Raw genomic sequence first — 16648 nt, forward strand, 5'->3', positions numbered from 1 at the left:
TTCATGATTTGGGGAAAAAAAACATTTTAAGCAATTATATCTAAAAATCTGCACTTTCAGCTTTCTGACAAGAACATTGGCCCCGTCCACACATGCAGAATAATGCACTTTCAATCCGCTTTCACAACTGTTTGCAAGTGGATTTTGCTATTCTGCACAGCTGCAAAGTGCACTGAAAGTGGATTGAAAGTGCATTATTCTGCATGTGCGGAAGGGGCCTTCTCACTTAAATCTCCAGTATACAGAATAAAATTACCCTTTTACTGATATAACTATAAAAATGGTTGCAGCACCTCAACAATATTATTGTGGCTATTTTGGATGGGGAGGGGTGGGGTGGGGGATGGAACTGAGCGCACAAAAGTTTCTGCCATGACAAAAAATGTCTGTCTTTAAGATGCCACAAGAGTCTTTGCTATCCCAGTTCTGGAAATCCAGTGACCTGTGGAACCCGCGTGTGGGATCCATGACTGGCATGATGGAGTGCTTGGGAAAGGGCCGGGCCAGGCCAAAAAGGACCAGCCTGGGAGAAAGGAGAGACCCGCAAGAGCCGCAAGGTGGGGAGGCTGAGATGGCCAGCCCTTCATTGGGATGCAAATGTCCTTGGGGAGCAGCCAACCGTTATCAGCGGCATCAGGCCCCACCTTCGCATATTGGGAGTCCCAGCACCTGGGAACGCAGCGGTGACTCATGTGTAGCCCAGAGACCTCCAGACCAGCCTGAGTCACCGGCAGGCCCAGTTGGGGCTTGGAAAGAGAGCGAGTGAGAGAAAGAGGAGGGGGCGCCAGATCAAAGGAGCCAAGCAGGATGCCTGGGCAGGACAAAGCCAGGGGGTGAGCATCACGGACGTGGGCTACCTTCTGGAAAAAGAAGCCAGCATGTATCCAGGATCTCTGCGGTGCAACAACCACAGCTTGCCAGCTCAGAACTTTGCTTCCACCACACCTTACAGTGATTACATGGGATATCATCAGGTGCAAAACGTGGACAGCCGTGGACAGCCTGCAGGGTCTTGGGGGCTTCACTACAGCACGCCAAGGGAAGAGTGGAATGCGTATGGGCCAGGACCTTCCAGCACAGCGACCACCACGAACCTGAGCAGCTCCTCTCCTGGGCAGATCTCCTACACCTCTGGCAACTACAGCACCCTGAACCCGGCCGGATTGGGGGCCTTGCCTCCTGTAGATACCATTAACACGGAGCAAATCTCTCCCCACAGTCCGAGGCACAGCTCTTACGAATGGATGAGGAAGACAGTCCAATCCACTTCCACAGGTAAGTTGGTGAAGATGCCTTTCTACTAAAGAAACCTCTAGCATTACTCTCTGCCAGAAATTTCCCCTAACCCCCAGCCCCATCCCACAAGAGCAGGAGAGAATGGAATCACCTGGGTACAAGGAAAGGGTCTCCCCCTTTAAGAATCCTCTGCTGATTGTGCCTTTGAAGAATGATTGATTGATTGGCCTTCTAGTATCAAAACTGGAACAAATTAAAAAATGATCCCATCATGGATAATTATAAAAGGAGCTTTCTAGGATGGAAGAGGGTGGCAACAAATCTTTTGGTATAACAGCAGAGTAAGAAAAGCAATTGAATTATTTGTTAATAATGCAAATAAATACACTGCCATTTGAAGAGCTGAACCGTTCACTTCTTTGGCTAGGAAATGGGGCCAAAGAAATGAAACAGACTTCCAGGAGGCCCTTTGCAGGAGTCCCTAGAATGAGGCTTCATCTCTTCAGAGGACTGCATGAGGAAGGAGAGGGAGAACCAGACCTTGATGCTATGTTGATTTACAGGGTTTCATGCACAAATTAGCACTTCAAATGCAAACTGTGGATGAAAGGAACTCCTTCTCTTTAAAATGCTAGACCCTTCAGAGAATGCAGGAATCTAACACGGAGAGAGCCAGTTAAACAACCATCAGATCTGATAGGTCACTCCCGGGCATTTAAATTGCTGGTTAAAAAACAAAAACAGGAACACAACCTAGTGTGACTGAGTGAGCAAGTGAGAGAGATTTACGATGTATTTCCTTAACAGGAAAGAAGAATAGTTGGTTTTCAATATCCCAGTTTTAAGGAATCTCAAAGCATTTTCCCTTTTGCGTCCCACAACGGGTACCTTTTGAGACAGGTGAGGCTGAGAGAGAACTGTGACTTAAGGTCACTCAGCAGGCTTCATGTGGAGGAGCAGGGAAACAAATTCAGCTCATCAGATAAGACTCCACTGCTCATGTGGAAGAGTGGGGAATCAAACCCGATTCTCCAGATTAGAGTCCACTGCTCCGTGGCTTCATGTTGATGTGTTTGGGGCTGTGTAGGGATGGGTGGAGGAAGGGGACAGTGAGGATGGGGTATGAGTCTGAAATTGTGTTCATCGAGGAATGCTGCTGTAAATTTTCGTTGTGCGTGCACAATGACAATAAATGCTTATGCTTATGCTTAACCACTATATCATGCTGGCTGGAAACAGAAGAAAAAGGTTGATGTCCGATTACGCAGTATCATTCAGTGCTGAGACTGGCACCACAAGCAGAGACCAAAATGAATAAAAACTGGTTCATAAAGAGCGAACTGATCCTACATTCAGCAGGGGGTGGGATTAGATGGCCTGTGATTCAAAAGGTCTACCAATTTCAGGGTGCTCTGCGCCCACCAAAGACTGCCATTTGGCTGCAGTTCTCCATGTAGAGTGGACACTGTAGAATAAATGGCGTCATGGTGGCCTGGAATCGTTTTGAGGAATAGTGGTGCTCATCCGGCATGAAAAATCCAGCATTTAATTTTTACTCAATTGCATCTAATCCAAAACCATTTAAAATAACAATGTAACTTCCAGCCCAGAAAAACCTAATTAGTGCACTTAAATTCCAGAGGGTGATACGACAGTTAATTAGCAATAAAGCTTTTTATGATACTTAGGTGTGCAGAAACCAAGGCAATAATCAGTGGTTCAAATTATTATTGACAGGGCAATCCTATACAGAGTTTCACTGAAGTCAACAGGTTTAGAAAGGTATAACTGTTTAGGATTGCACTGTAAATTACCAAAGAAAGGGGCAAACTATCTCACAAAGACTACTTATTTGAGAGATAGGCCTATTGAACAGAGTAGGGCAGTGGTGGCGAACCAATGGCACGGGTGCCAGAGGTGGCACTCAGAGCCCTCTCTGTGGGCACGTGCAAACAAAGTCACCCCCCCCCACACACACACACACACATCTAGGCTGGCCTGGGCCGCTGGGCTCAATTATTAGCAGCAGTGGCGTAGGAGGTTAAGAGCTCGTGTATCTAATCTGGAGAAACCGGGTTTGATTCCCAGCTCTGCCGCCTGAGCTGTGGAGGCTTATCTGGGGAATTCAGATTAGCCTGTGTATTGTTACATCCTGAACACACGCCAGCTGGGTGACCTTGGGCTAGTCACAGCTTCTCCGAGGCTCTCTCAGCCCACCACCTCCACCTCACAGGGTGTTTGTTGTGAGGGGGGAAGGGCAAGGAGATTGAAAGCCCCTTTGAGTCTCCTGCAGGAGAGAAAGGGGGGATATAAATCCAAACTCTTCTTCTTCTCTTCTAAACCTAAGACCTAGTTTCGGGGAAGCAGTGTAGGTAACCCTGTTAAGCGCTGTTAAACCCCACTGATTTTCATGCGAAGAACTAAAGCGCGATCCTTTACCTGGGAGTAAGTGCGGTTGCTGACAATGGGGCTTGTTTCTGAGTAAACCCTCCTAGGGTCATGATTCACCCGTTGGAAGAGTTGCATGGTTACTTCAAAGCAACGCCACCGACTACCACCAAGCTTACTCCTGAGTAACGCACGCCTCTGAGCCAACTGTTTTTTCTAAACTAAAACCTCAGTATTGGCACTTTGCAATAAATAAGTGGGTTTTGGGTTGCAATTTGGGCACTCAGTCTCGAAAAGGTTCGCCATCACTGCAGTACGGTTTGTTTCTGGGTTGAGGACTAGAGTGTAACAGATTCATTTAGACACAAGCTTCCATGTTTTAGAGATGCATCTTTTCCAGATGCGTCTTAAAAAATGGGCCCATGCCAGATCCATAACAATTTATACCGTAATAATGTGTTGGTCATTAAGATGTCCCACATGGATGGGTCCTTGCAAGTACTCAGGTTCACCTGAGAAATGTGCGAGGGCAAAGCAAGATGGGTGAGGGTCTCTAAAACATTTCCTGCCTCTCAGCAGAAAATCAAGGACGTAGTTGTGGGCTTTACTTGGCAAGCCCCTCCAAAGCCAAATGGAAATCTCTCAGCCCTTTTGAAGAGGAGCCAGATCATCCAAAAGCAGAGTTTTGCTCTTCTAAACTCATGGACTACAAGGGACAGAGAAAGGTCAAATCAGTCAGTCAGCCTTTATTGCGTCTGCAAATAAATCACAGCAGTGATTCCCATCAAAATGAAAACAAGAAATGTCCAGCCATTTTCATAGGAAAGTTATGGTCTGATCGTTTAAACAGGGGTAGGGAACCTGTGGCTCTCCAGATGTTCAGGAACTACAATTCCCATCAGCTTCTGTCAGCATGGCCAATGCTGGTAGGGGCTGATGGGAATTGTAGTTCCTGAACATCTGGAGAGCCGCAGGTTCCCTACCCCTGGTTTAAAATATCTCAGAATAAAGCCAGCTGACAATCCACATGGCTGATGACCAGGAGTGGAGCAGGGCTTACATCAGCCTGCCTCCTTGTTCTTTGTCATTATGATGGTGGGAACAGACCTGGCCATTTGGAAAGTAATAAATTTATCTCTATCAGCTACTAGTTGTAGTGACTGATCCTGATGTGACCTTCCTGGGAAATTCAGGAAGCTGGAACTCTGCTTAGGATGGCACCGTGAAAGTTCAGGAGACAAGAATAACTGAATTGCTGGATCAGCCCAGCTGGCTTCAATCTGTCTCGCCTTCCTGGGATACAAGCAGACACACTGTTCTGTTTACTCCCTTTCCCAGCAATCAAAGGTATACACCAGTGGTGGCAAACCTATGGCACGGGTGCCAAAGGTGGCACTCAGAGCCCTCTCTGTGGGCACGCGCAAACAAAGTGCCCCACACACACATTTAGGCTGGCCTGGGCCGCTGGGCTCGATTATTAGCATTAAACCTAAGACCAAGTTTTGGGGAAGCAGTGTAGGTAACCCTGTTAAACGCTGTTAAACCCCACTGATTTTCATGCGAAGAACTAAAGCTCAATCCTTTACCTGGGAGTAAGCTTGGTTGCTGGCAATGGGGCTTGCTTCCGAATAAACCCTCCTAGGGTCATGATTTACCCATTGGAAGAGTTGCACGGTTGCTTCAAAGCAAAGCCACCAACTACCATCCAGCTCACTCCCGAGTAATGCATGCCTTGGAGCCAACCGTTTTTTCCTAAACTAAAACCTCAGTATTCAGGTTAAATGGCCGTGTTGGCACTTTGCTACAAATAAGTGGGCTTTGGGTTGCAGTTTGGGCACTCGGCCTCAGAAAGGTTTGCCATCACTGGTATACACTGTCTTTAACTATGGAGGTTCCATTTGTCTTGTTACACCTAAATCCCAGAGATAGATCTATCTTCTGTGCATTTGTCCAGTTTTTTTTAAAAAGATATCCCACAGCGAGCGTATCGTTGCTCTTCGTGGCAATAGATGCATCTCTTAAAACAGAACATATTGCCAAATGATGCATTTCCACTATGGTTCTTTCCCCTGTGAAACACCTCTGAGGAAAACTTAATTGGCCACCCCGCAATGCAACAGCACGTGCTTGGCTCTAGGATGGCTTGCCATTGGGGGCAAGACACAGTGAGTGTCACCCATGGATCTGTCTCTGTGGGCTGTGTTATACCTGAGAACTACCTGATCTGGACTCCCAGTCAAAAAGGTCAGTGGCTGAGCAACCCTGCAGAGCACTGATCTGCTGGGTCAGGCCTCCTGGTTCCGGCTGCTGGGGTGTCTACTTCCTTGTGACAAAATAGAAGGGGCCGGATGAACCCAGAGGAGAACCTTGGGAAGAAGCAGCTGCCAGCCGCTCTCCACCAAAACCCCTCATGGTTTCAGATTGTACAAGACCCATCTGTTAAATCACACCAAAGGCCCTTCCGCACACGCAAAATAATGCGTTTTCAAACCACTTTCACAACTGTTTGCAAGTGGATTTTGCCATTCCGCACAGCTTCAAAGAGCACTGAAAGCAGTTTGAAAGTGCATTATTCTGCATGTGCGGAATGAGCCAAAGCTAGCAACCTACTGTATATCATTTGCTAAAACAAGCAAAACATTGCATGAAACGTTAAGGAAACGAATTAACAAAATCCCCATGAGGTTGTTTTTAATCCATGTATTTTATGGCTACAACAACACAGCACAAACTTCTATTTAGAAAGTATCTAAATAACAATAGGGAACATTTCCTTGGCTTCAATTCAGTCGAGTCTACCCTGGCTGAAGAATGACTAGTATCTTCCGTCTTTCTGTGCAGGGTGGTATTCTGGTTATTCTAAAATTGCTTCACTTCTTCTACTCTGTGATATCATTTCTGAGATGTGGGGCAGAACTGTACTACTTAGGCTCATTCCGCACATGCAAAATAATGCACTTTCAAACTGCTTTCAGTGCTCTTTGTAGCTGTGCGGAATAGCAACATCCACTTGCAAACAGTTGTGAAAGTGGTTTGAAAACGCATTCTTTTGCGTGTGCGGAAGGGGCCAGTATTTCAAGCGTGCCTGTGATGCAGATGCATATAATGCCTCTTCCAATCTAGCAGAATGAATCTGATGGTTCCAGTCTCTTGACAACTCGGAGACAGCAGGGGCCCAAAGCAGCCAAGCAGCTGACGGTCAGTCTCTGACATGCATCGACTTCTGCTTGCAGTTTCGTTAGCAACAGCTCTGCCCTCTTATCCATGTTGAGATGAGATTTTGGGGGGGGGAGTTCAAATTTGGAGGTCCAACTGTGTAGCTTCCAACCTCCAGGTGGAGCCTGGAGATCTCCTGGAATCACAACTGTTCTACAGACTACTGAAGTGCCCCAGGAGGAAACGCCAGCTTTGCAATGTGGACTCTACAGCAATGCACCCTGCTGAGATCTCTCCCCTTCCCAAATCATATTTCCCCCCAGGATCTGCCCCCCCCCCCCCAAATTTCAAAGTTGGCAAAGGAGAATCCTGGGTTTCCTTGGAAGTTGATCAAGGGCTCCTTGAGAAGTCCACTCACATAGCAAGTGGCCTTTGACTAAATGAGGCGGTTGCATTTCTTAGATCAGTGTTGCCTACCCTGATTCCAGCCACGCTTCATTATTTCAGTCCAAGGCAGGTCCTTCTCAGTCCTTCTCAGTGCCTACATCAGATTCTTTTAAATGGGGTCCTTTAGCATGCCAAATATTTTTCCACCGCTGATTTAAAGCTCTTCTACTTGTGCAGAGAGGTGGTGCACATCAGAATGGCCTCTTGCCTTTGCAATGAACTCAACAGGGAACCTCAGGGCAATAGGAGAGAGGTAGTCCTGACTCTAATCTGGGTTTGATTCTCCACTCCTCCATGTGAAACTGGCTGAGTGACTTCTGGCCAGCGACTGTTCTCTCAGAGCAATGATGGCAAACCTTTTTGAGTCCTAGTGCCCAACTTGCAACCCAAACCCCACTTATTTATCGCAAAGTGCCAACCCAGCAATTTAACCTGAATGCTGAGGTTTTAGTTTAGAAAAAAACGGTTGGCTCCCTCTTCCTCCGCCCCACCCGCTTGAGCAGGGGCCAGCCTGCTCTAGCCATCAAGTCTGCACGCACCGCTCTGTGCCTCTGTAGCATCTCTGCCTCCTCTGTGCCCCCCCCCCCCCGGGCAGCAGCCACCTGGAGCACAGACATCAGGCCTGCCAGCCGAGTCCTTCCTGCTCACCGTGGTGCACGCACGTCATGCTCAGTGGCCCAGGCCAGCCTAGATGTGTGTGTGTGGGGCGGGGGGTGATTTTTCATCCCCCACATGATGAACTTTGTATGTGCATGCCCACAGAGAGGGCTTCCAGTGCCACCTCTGGCATCTGTGCCATAGGTTCGCCATCACTGTCTCAGAGCCTTCTCAAGCCCACACAAAGGCAGGAAATGGCAGCCCACCTCTGCACATCTTTTGCCTTGAAAACTCTTCTGGGTCATTATAAGTCAGATGTGATTCAGCGGAATGCACATGCACACAGGGCCGGCCAGCCTTGCAGGTTTAGTGAAAGGATTACCAGAGACACATCTTCATGATGTGCTTTGAACAAGGAGGGGTCCCAGCTCAGTGGCAGAGCCTCTGTTTTGCATGCAGAAGGTCACAAGTTCAACCTGGCATCTTCAGCTAAAAAGGACCAGGCAGCAGGTGATGTGAAAGGTCTCTACCTGAGAAGAGTGGCTGCCAGCCTGAGCGGACAATACTGACCTCGATGGACCAAGGGCTGATTCAATGGAAGGCTCAGTTGTGCATTCATGTCATCTCTCTGACTGGGGTCTGGGCACCACAGAGGTTCTTCAGGCATACTCCGCAGGATCCGTAGATCTGTTGTACCTGGCATGTGGCTCATGCTGTGAGGGGGGAGAGAAGGATTTGGTGAATATTTTTTAATTACAATGGGGAGTGTAACGAATTCCAACACTTTGGCTCATTCCGCACATGCAGAATAATGCACTTTCCAACTGCTTTCAGTGCTCTTTGAAGCTGTGCGGAATAGCAAAATCCACTTGCAAACAGTTGTGAAAGTGGTTTGAAAACGCACTATTTTGCGTGTGCGGAAGGAGCCTTAGTCAGTGTGAAGAGATTTTGAGGGGAGTTCTATTCAGAGTGTGCTAAGTGAATGGATGTGAGAAATGAGCTCCGTTCTGTGGTGGTTTTAATAAGAGTAGCTTTAAAACTGAGGGACTGGAGAGTCAGATTAAAGAGGAATCTGTACTGAGTCCCTGGTGTAACAAAACAGTCGCACTAAAGGAAATCTGGAGTCTAAGCAGTGACGCTTATAGGAATTGTGGGATTTTGAAAGGAAAAAAGAGAGGAAATGGAATTTCTGAGCGATAGAAGTAATTCCTGCTCTGTAAAGCAACATATGTGAAGATGTCTCTAGTGAAGAGATTATCTTTAAAGTCTGTGAGAGGAGAACTGTTTTGAAATACTTACCAGAGGGTAATCTGAAGGACTTTCTAACTAAGAGGAAGGAGAATTGAATACTGAATATTATTCCACCAATATTTCAGAATAAATATCTGTATATATCAGCCTGAATGTAACATCTTAAAGGAATTACCGGTAAGATAGAGAACTGAACTATATTGCAACCAAATACAAAGAAAGCTACAGCAATAATTTGTATATAATATCTCAGCTTACATGCTTCATATTTCTTGTTATTTAGAATTTCAACAAACTATTTCTGTTTCTGTGAATAAAAGCTTCATTTTTCTTCTTTTTTTAAGTAATACAGCCTCTGGTGCCTAAGTTTATATTTCTGACAGAAGAGAACGGGTCTATTTTGTGTTTTCTCAGAGCAGACCTCTGCCTCTCTGAGAGATGTCCACACTGAGCAGTTGAGGAACAATTTCAATTATTTTATTTTTATAAAGGTGGGAAAATCCAAAGTGAACTATAACTTAAAATCATCACATTCACACGACCACTTTGTTAAAACAGTTGACAAGGGAAATGGACAGTTTGAATTTTGGAGGGAATATCTCTTCAGGGCCCTTGTAGGCAGAGGGAATGGTCCATAGACTCCGCAGTTGTTATGGGGGAGTCCTTGGATTGCTAAAGTTTGAGGATTGCTAAAGTTTGAGAATTGCTACACTGCAGTAGGATTACTTCCTGAAATAGAAATGGCTGACCACAGCCTATCAGTTTAGAGTTCCCTCTTGAGAGTGGGCATGCGTTTTAATAAATATTTATATTTTGAAGAAAATAAGAGAGTTTGGATTTATATCCCCCTTTCTGTCCTGCAGGAGACTCAAAGGGGCTTACAATCTCCTTGCCCTTCCCCCCTCACAACAAACACCCTGTGAGGTAGGTGGGGCTGAGAGAGCTCGGAGAAGCTGTGACTAGCCCAAGGTCACCCAGCTGGCGTGTGTGGGAGTGCACAGGCTAATCTGAATTCCCCGGATAAGCCTCCACAGCCCAGTTGGCAGAGCTGGGAATCAAACCCGGTTCCTCCAGATTAGATACACGAGCTCTTAACCTCCTACGCCACTGATTGAGAAGCAAACTGGGGACTTTTCAATTTGCCTTACCTGCCTAGACCACTTCATTTTCAGGGCCAAAGCAGACCAGATTTTTAGGAATTGGGTCCAGCTTCCCTAGACCAAGTCAGTTTGCCCACAGCCACAGTAGGGTTGCCAGCTCTGGGTTGGGAAATTTCTGGAACGTTAAGGTTCCTGGAAATTTGGGGTTTGGGAGAGAAATGGACCTCAGCAGGGCATAATACTATGGAGACCAACCTGTCCCCCCCGCCCCCCAGCAGAGGATCTGATCTCGACCACATGGAGATCTGTTATTTCCAGGAGATGGACTAGCCTACACAGAAGCTGGGGGAAGTGGGCCTGATCAATGAAGCAGAACCCAAAGGTTCAGAACACGACCTTGGGCAGTGAGGAGAGGGGGAGGGGGAGAAAGGACTCCCTTGCCATTTATCCATGAAGCAAAAAGGGGGGGGGGGTCCTTGTTTTTGCTGCTTTGTGTGTAGAGAATATTCCCAGAAGGGCAACTCTACCCCACACTCAGGGAAACTGCTTCTGAAGGCAGGGGCAGGCTGGTGCCCTCACTGACATTCCAGGCCCAGGGGTTCTCTTGTATTTTGAAAATCCATTCCCCGCAGCTGCTGCATTTGCAGCCTATTGTATGAATCACCTTCCCTTGTTTACTGAAATGTCCTTGACTTTTGTATTCCTCTTTCTTCATTGCATTATGAGATACCCTAGAGTAGCTTTTCCTTTGCATGGTTTTACTGGTTCTGCAATCTAGCCCCAGTTGCATTATTTATTGGAGTTCTTCCTTTGCTCTCTGCTTGAATCGTTTGTTCATATTTTGTCAACTACCTCTGGTCTCAGGGAGAAAGAAGGACAGTGTGGTGTAGTGGTTAAAGGGTGCTGGAGACACAGGCTCATTCCGCACATGCAGAATAATGCACTTTCAAACTGCTTTCAGTGCTCTTTGAAGCTGTGCGGAATGGCAAAATCCACTTGCAAACAGTTGTGAAAGTGGTTTGAAAATGCATTATTTTGCGTGTGCGGAAGGGGCCACAGATTCTAATCCTCAATCTGCTATGGAAGCCAGTCATATGATCTCAGCCATCTTGTGAGAAAGGCAGGGTAGCAATTAATTAATTAAAATCAATTCAATAAAATGCATTATCATCATCATCATCATCATCATCATCATTATCATCACAGCATCTCCCTCCCACCATAGTGATAGGCCCAGAGGACGTACAAACTTGGTCATCTCATTCCACCCCTCTTCCCACCCTCCACCCCTCCTTACTTCAAGAAAAACTTAACTCAAAACTTCTGATGTTTGGTTCTCCATAGCAGCTGAATTCTTTCTCGCCTTTATCTATTTTCTTCTGTGCTCCTTTGTTTCCCTTGCTTCTTGTGAGAGAAGACTGCGCTCAACTTTTACAGCATGTCTTTTAGACTTTCTAAAAAGTTTAGTGGCCCCTCTCAATTCTTTCAACTAATATTTTTCATATAGGATACTTAATTCTATGTGTTACTCCTACTATACTTTGCGTGGCTAGAATGCATTGGCTTAAACATAAGCTATATGTTTCTATCAATAGACTCTGACAGGCCTCTAGAAGCTGACTCCCGGCTCCCATTCTGCACCAGTCCCACCCTCAGAAGCAACCCCACCCCAGTGAGAACAGGAAGAGAGAAAGAGGGGTTTGTGCAGACAGCAAAGATAGTCACTGTGGTGCAGCCAGGAACAGCTTGGAGGGTGTTTATGTTCCATCTGTCCCTACTTCTGTGGATGTGGTCCCCAATTTCTGCTCCTTGTTCCCAGTAAACTACTGCCACTCTTTGGCCCCTTCCGCACACGCAAAATAATGCATTTTCAAACCCCTTTCACAACTGTTTGCAAGTGGATTTTGCCATTCCGCACAGCTTCAAAGAGCACTGAAAGCAGTTTGAAAGTGCATTACTCTGCATGTGCGGAATGAGCCTTTTGTCTTTATGCCAGGCATGATTTAAAAACATTGTTAGTCGTGAGAGTGGCTGTTCTTCAGGGTTCCTTCCCTTAGGCCCTTTCCGCACAAGCCTCCGGGCGCCGTCACACCGGCAAGAATTCTGCCGGCGTGGGGGTGGAGGCCATTCGCACGCAAGCGTGCGAGTGGCCCCAGCAGAGGCCGGCGCAGGAGAGGTGGTTCCACATGAAGCCACCTCTTCCCCGTCCCTCTCTTACTTGCCTCCGTCGTCGCCCTGCTGTCTTCCTAAGCCCCGCCCACGCTGCCCTCCGACCTCCAGGGGTTCGCACCGCGCCGCAGGGAACACGCTGTTTTCTCAAACAGCGTCCTTTTTGAGGACGGCCTGAGGCCGCCCTGAGGGAGGGGAAGGGGAGCCAGGTCGGCACTGCTGCGTTTCAGCAGCGCCGCCTGTGCGAACGGCGGCCTGGGGGCGGCGTTTTTGCCGTCCCCAGGCCGCCATTTTTGGCCCGTGCGGAAAGGGCCTGCGTCATTAGAAGTTACATTTCTGGGGCAGGAGGAACCAGGATGCATATCATGGCCTCTATGGTCCCATGCAATCTGTGGCCTGCTTGTGCCTTCAGAAGTGTGTTTTGAACTGTGGATGGCAGACTGCAGGACAACAATGTTCTTCTGCTACAGCTTTAATTACAAAACAAACACCATGCTGCCACAGGAGGTGGTGATGGCCACTTACCTGGATAGCTTTAACAAGAGCTTGGACAGATTTATGGAGGAGAAGTCGATCTCTGGCTACCAATCTTGATCCTCCTTGATCTGAGATTGCAAATGCCTTAACAGTCCAGGTGCTCGGGAGCAGCAGCCGCAGAAGGCCATTGCTTTCACCTCCTGCATGTGAGCTCCCAAAGGCACCTGGTGGGCCACTGCGAGTAGCAGAGAGCTGGACTAGATGGACTCTGGTCTGATCCAGCTGGCTCTTTCTTGTGTTCTTAAGGCCATTGCTTTCACCTCCTGCCTGTGAGCTTCCCAAGGCACCTGGTGGGCCACTGCGAGTAGCAGAGAGCTGGACTAGATGGACTCTGGTCTGATCCAGCTGGCTCTTTCTTGTGTTCTTAAGGCCATTGCTTTCACCGCCTGCCTGTGAGCTCTCAAAGGCACCTGGTGGGCCACTGCGAGTAGCAGAGAGCTGGACTAGATGGACTCTGGTCTGATCCAGCTGGCTCGTTCTTATGTTCTTATGTTCTTATTGCTTTTTAAGTCAGCACAAGACAGCCCAGCATAAAATAACAAAAAATATCCCTTGTCATCAGCAACAGCATGATGTCACTTCCCGGTTGGACTTGGAAATGATATCAGTCTGCTCCAGGAGTCACTGAAATCTCTATGGTTGTTCTTGTGATTCCTAGAGAGGTATGACATCATTTCCAGGTTTGCTATGGAAGCAACTTCATGCCATCAGGTTCTTCAAGAACTCTCAAGCCAGACCTAATGACTTGTTAATGTACAATTTTGGTAATTGTTATCTCTATTTGATTCAGTGTCCCCAGTATCTTTTCTTTGGGATTTTCTATATATATATCTATATCAGTGGTGGCGAACCTATGGCACGGGTGCCAGAGGTGGTACTCAGAGCCCTCTCTGTGGGCACGCGCAAACAGAGTCGCCCACCCCCACCCCCACACATCTAGGCTGGTCTGGGCCGCTGGGCTCGATTATTAGCATTAAACCTAAGACCTAGTTTTGGAGAAGCAGCATAGGTAACCCTGTTAAGCGCTGTGAAACCCCACTGATTTTCATGCGAGGAACTAAAGCACAATCCTTTACCTGGAAGTAAGCTCGGTTGCTGGCATTGGGGCTTGCTTCTGAGCAAACCCTCCTAGGGTCGTGGTTCACCCATTCAAAGAGTAGCATGGTTGCTTCAAAGCAAAGCCACCGACTACCACCAAGCTTACTCTTGAGTAACGCATGCCTTGGAGCCAACCGTTGTTTCTAAACTATAACCTCAGTATTCAGGTTAAATTGCCGTGTTGGCACTTCGCGATAAATTAGTGGGTTTTGGATGGCAATTTGGGCACTTGGTCTCGAAAAGGTTCGCCATCACTGATCTATATCTACACACACACACACATGCCATGCATATATACATCTTTTGCAAAATGTCTACCAGCCCTCAGCCACTGTAACTACACAGAAACGTCATGTGGCAAATCCCAGGTACTGAATACAGAATCTCAAGTATTTGGAATGAAACTTTTGCTTTATGCCTGTGAGCTATTAGAAATGTCTGCTGCTCGTGGGCGTTTCTGTGTTCTAGCCAGTTATGCTCTAGATATCTTCCTGGCCAAGGAGCAGCAGTGGCGTAGTCGGTTAGGAGCTCATGTATCTAATCTGGAGGAACCGGGTTTGATTCCCAGCTCTGCCACCTGAGTTGTGGAGGCTTATCTGGAGAATTCAGATTAGCCTGTACACTCCCACATATGCCAGCTGGGTGACCTTGGGCTAGTCACAGCTTCTCGGAGCTCTCTCAGCCCCACCCACCTCACAGGGTGTTTGTTGTGAGGGGGGAAGGGCGAGGAGATTGTAAACCCCTTTGAGTCTCCTACAGGAGAGAAAGGGGGGATATAAATCCAAACTCTTCTTCTTCAAACTCTAGATGTGACTCAGGCAGTCAACCCTTACATTACACATCACCAAAACCACCTGCTGATCAGGGCACCTGTTTGATGAGCGCCTGGAGAAACAGACACCAAATCCCTTGGTGAAACTGACATCTGGGTAACAACTGGGCACTCTCATCTGAGAAGCTGCTGCATTGATCCAGATACGAAATGAAATGGGAGGTGAAGGATTCGAAGGAATGCTTTACTGGATTTTTGTTTCATAAGCCAGGAAGATATCATGCTTACAGTGGGCTTTTGGTGGCTTGAGTTAGCCCATCACTCTGGTGGGGGTGGGAAGAAAATGGGGTGGGGTGGAGACTTGCATATTATAAGAAGATATAACATATTTCAGGGGGGAACTCTGTCCAAATGGTCTGGGCTGCCTAATATTAACAGCAGACGTCAGGTTAACCCATCCTGCATCAGGGTTCCCAAGGGATTTATTTTTCCTGGTTGGAGCGAATGGCAGGCAGGCATTCACTTACCTGGGAGAAGTTAAAGAGTGCATTTGGAGATGCCCAAAGTGAGATCTGGGAACGTGGGTGATATAATATAGCCCAATCTCATCGGATCTCAGAAAGTAAGCAGGGTCGGTGCTTAGATGGAAAACTGCCAACCAAGTAAGACTGAAAATGGAAAAGCAAAGGCAAATGACCTCTGCTTAATCGCTTACCTTGAAAACCTTTTGGGGTTGCGGTAAGTCGGCTGCGATTTGATGGCCTTTTACATACCTATAGTAGATATATGTATATGATTGCGCTGTAATCAAACCATCTGATATCTGCATAGCCCCACCCTGTAATCTGTTTGGCCTGCCATTGCTTCTAGGTCTTGGGTCCATTGGAATGCGACCAAATGTTGGAACTGGGTTTGTATTCTACACTGAAAAATATATATTACAAAATTCTCAGTATGGAAGCAAGCTTGTGCCTTTCTTTTCTGTTTTTCCCCTTCTAATAATGATAGTGAAAATTGAAAGAGAGAAAACTGAAGCACAATACTATTTCCACAGGCCTCTCCAACTATCTTCACAAAAATTGTAAGCACAGAAGGAAGAAGAGTAAAAAAAAGAAAAAAACAGCAAGTGATAAAAAGTGAGAGCAAAAAAATATATAAGAAAAAGGGGAAAGGATTTTAGATTCATTAAAGAAAGATAAACTTTTCTTTCCCTCCATTATTTTTTCTTTATAATGGAGAGATGGCAACCATAAAAGCGGCTGACCAAAGAAACCATGCAGGCCTTAAACCTATTCTTTTACTAATAATGCTAACTCAGCCAAATAACTCCAAAGATGCCTCTTTGTTCAGTTATACAAAATGTGCATACTAAACTGTTTCTGAGACCCTGTTGTACCCAGAAGATACTTTAAAAGTTACCCTCTTCCTAAAACAATAGAAAGGCCTATGGGAATGTTCAAACTCCTTGTTTAAGGAACAGGGCAACGAGAAACATTAATGATAAGAAGAAACAAAGGTTCTTGGTTCACTATACGTCAAAAGGGTGAAATGCTGATATCTTCCAATGGGGACTTTGGTCAACCCCAAAATACTGTGGGAACAGGGAAAATCTCCACCTTTTGTATGATTAATTGATGATGTAGGTACTTTGGGTGTATTCTTTGCTGCCATTTTCCTTGTAACTCGTCATTAATACTATAAAAGTAAGAACCCACTGCCATTTTGCATGGCTCCCCTGACCCGGTCTCTGCCCTAAGTTGGCTAAATAAAGTTTTTCAGAACTTTATTTCTTTTTGACCTGAGCTTCTTTAAGCTTTTATTATTTAAACCGTTACCCCATAGTAACATTATTCCAGAGGGGTCACGAAGTGAGCCTTTTGCGTCAGCCCCAAAAGGC

General features: G+C 46.6%; 1 protein-coding gene across 1 annotated transcript in view; it reads left to right on the plus strand.

Annotated features, from left to right (window-relative positions):
- Positions 1–793: 793 nt before the first annotated feature.
- Positions 794–16648, plus strand: part of CDX4 (caudal type homeobox 4) — a 66047-nt gene continuing 50192 nt past the window's right edge. The window contains exon 1 of the mRNA XM_048514737.1: positions 794–1275. Within this exon, the coding sequence (XP_048370694.1) occupies positions 879–1275 (397 nt within the window). The 5' untranslated portion in view covers positions 794–878. The remainder of the gene's footprint in view (positions 1276–16648) is intronic.

This window comes from Sphaerodactylus townsendi, linkage group LG13 (genome assembly GCF_021028975.2).
Source record: "Sphaerodactylus townsendi isolate TG3544 linkage group LG13, MPM_Stown_v2.3, whole genome shotgun sequence".
NCBI lineage: Eukaryota > Metazoa > Chordata > Lepidosauria > Squamata > Sphaerodactylidae > Sphaerodactylus > Sphaerodactylus townsendi.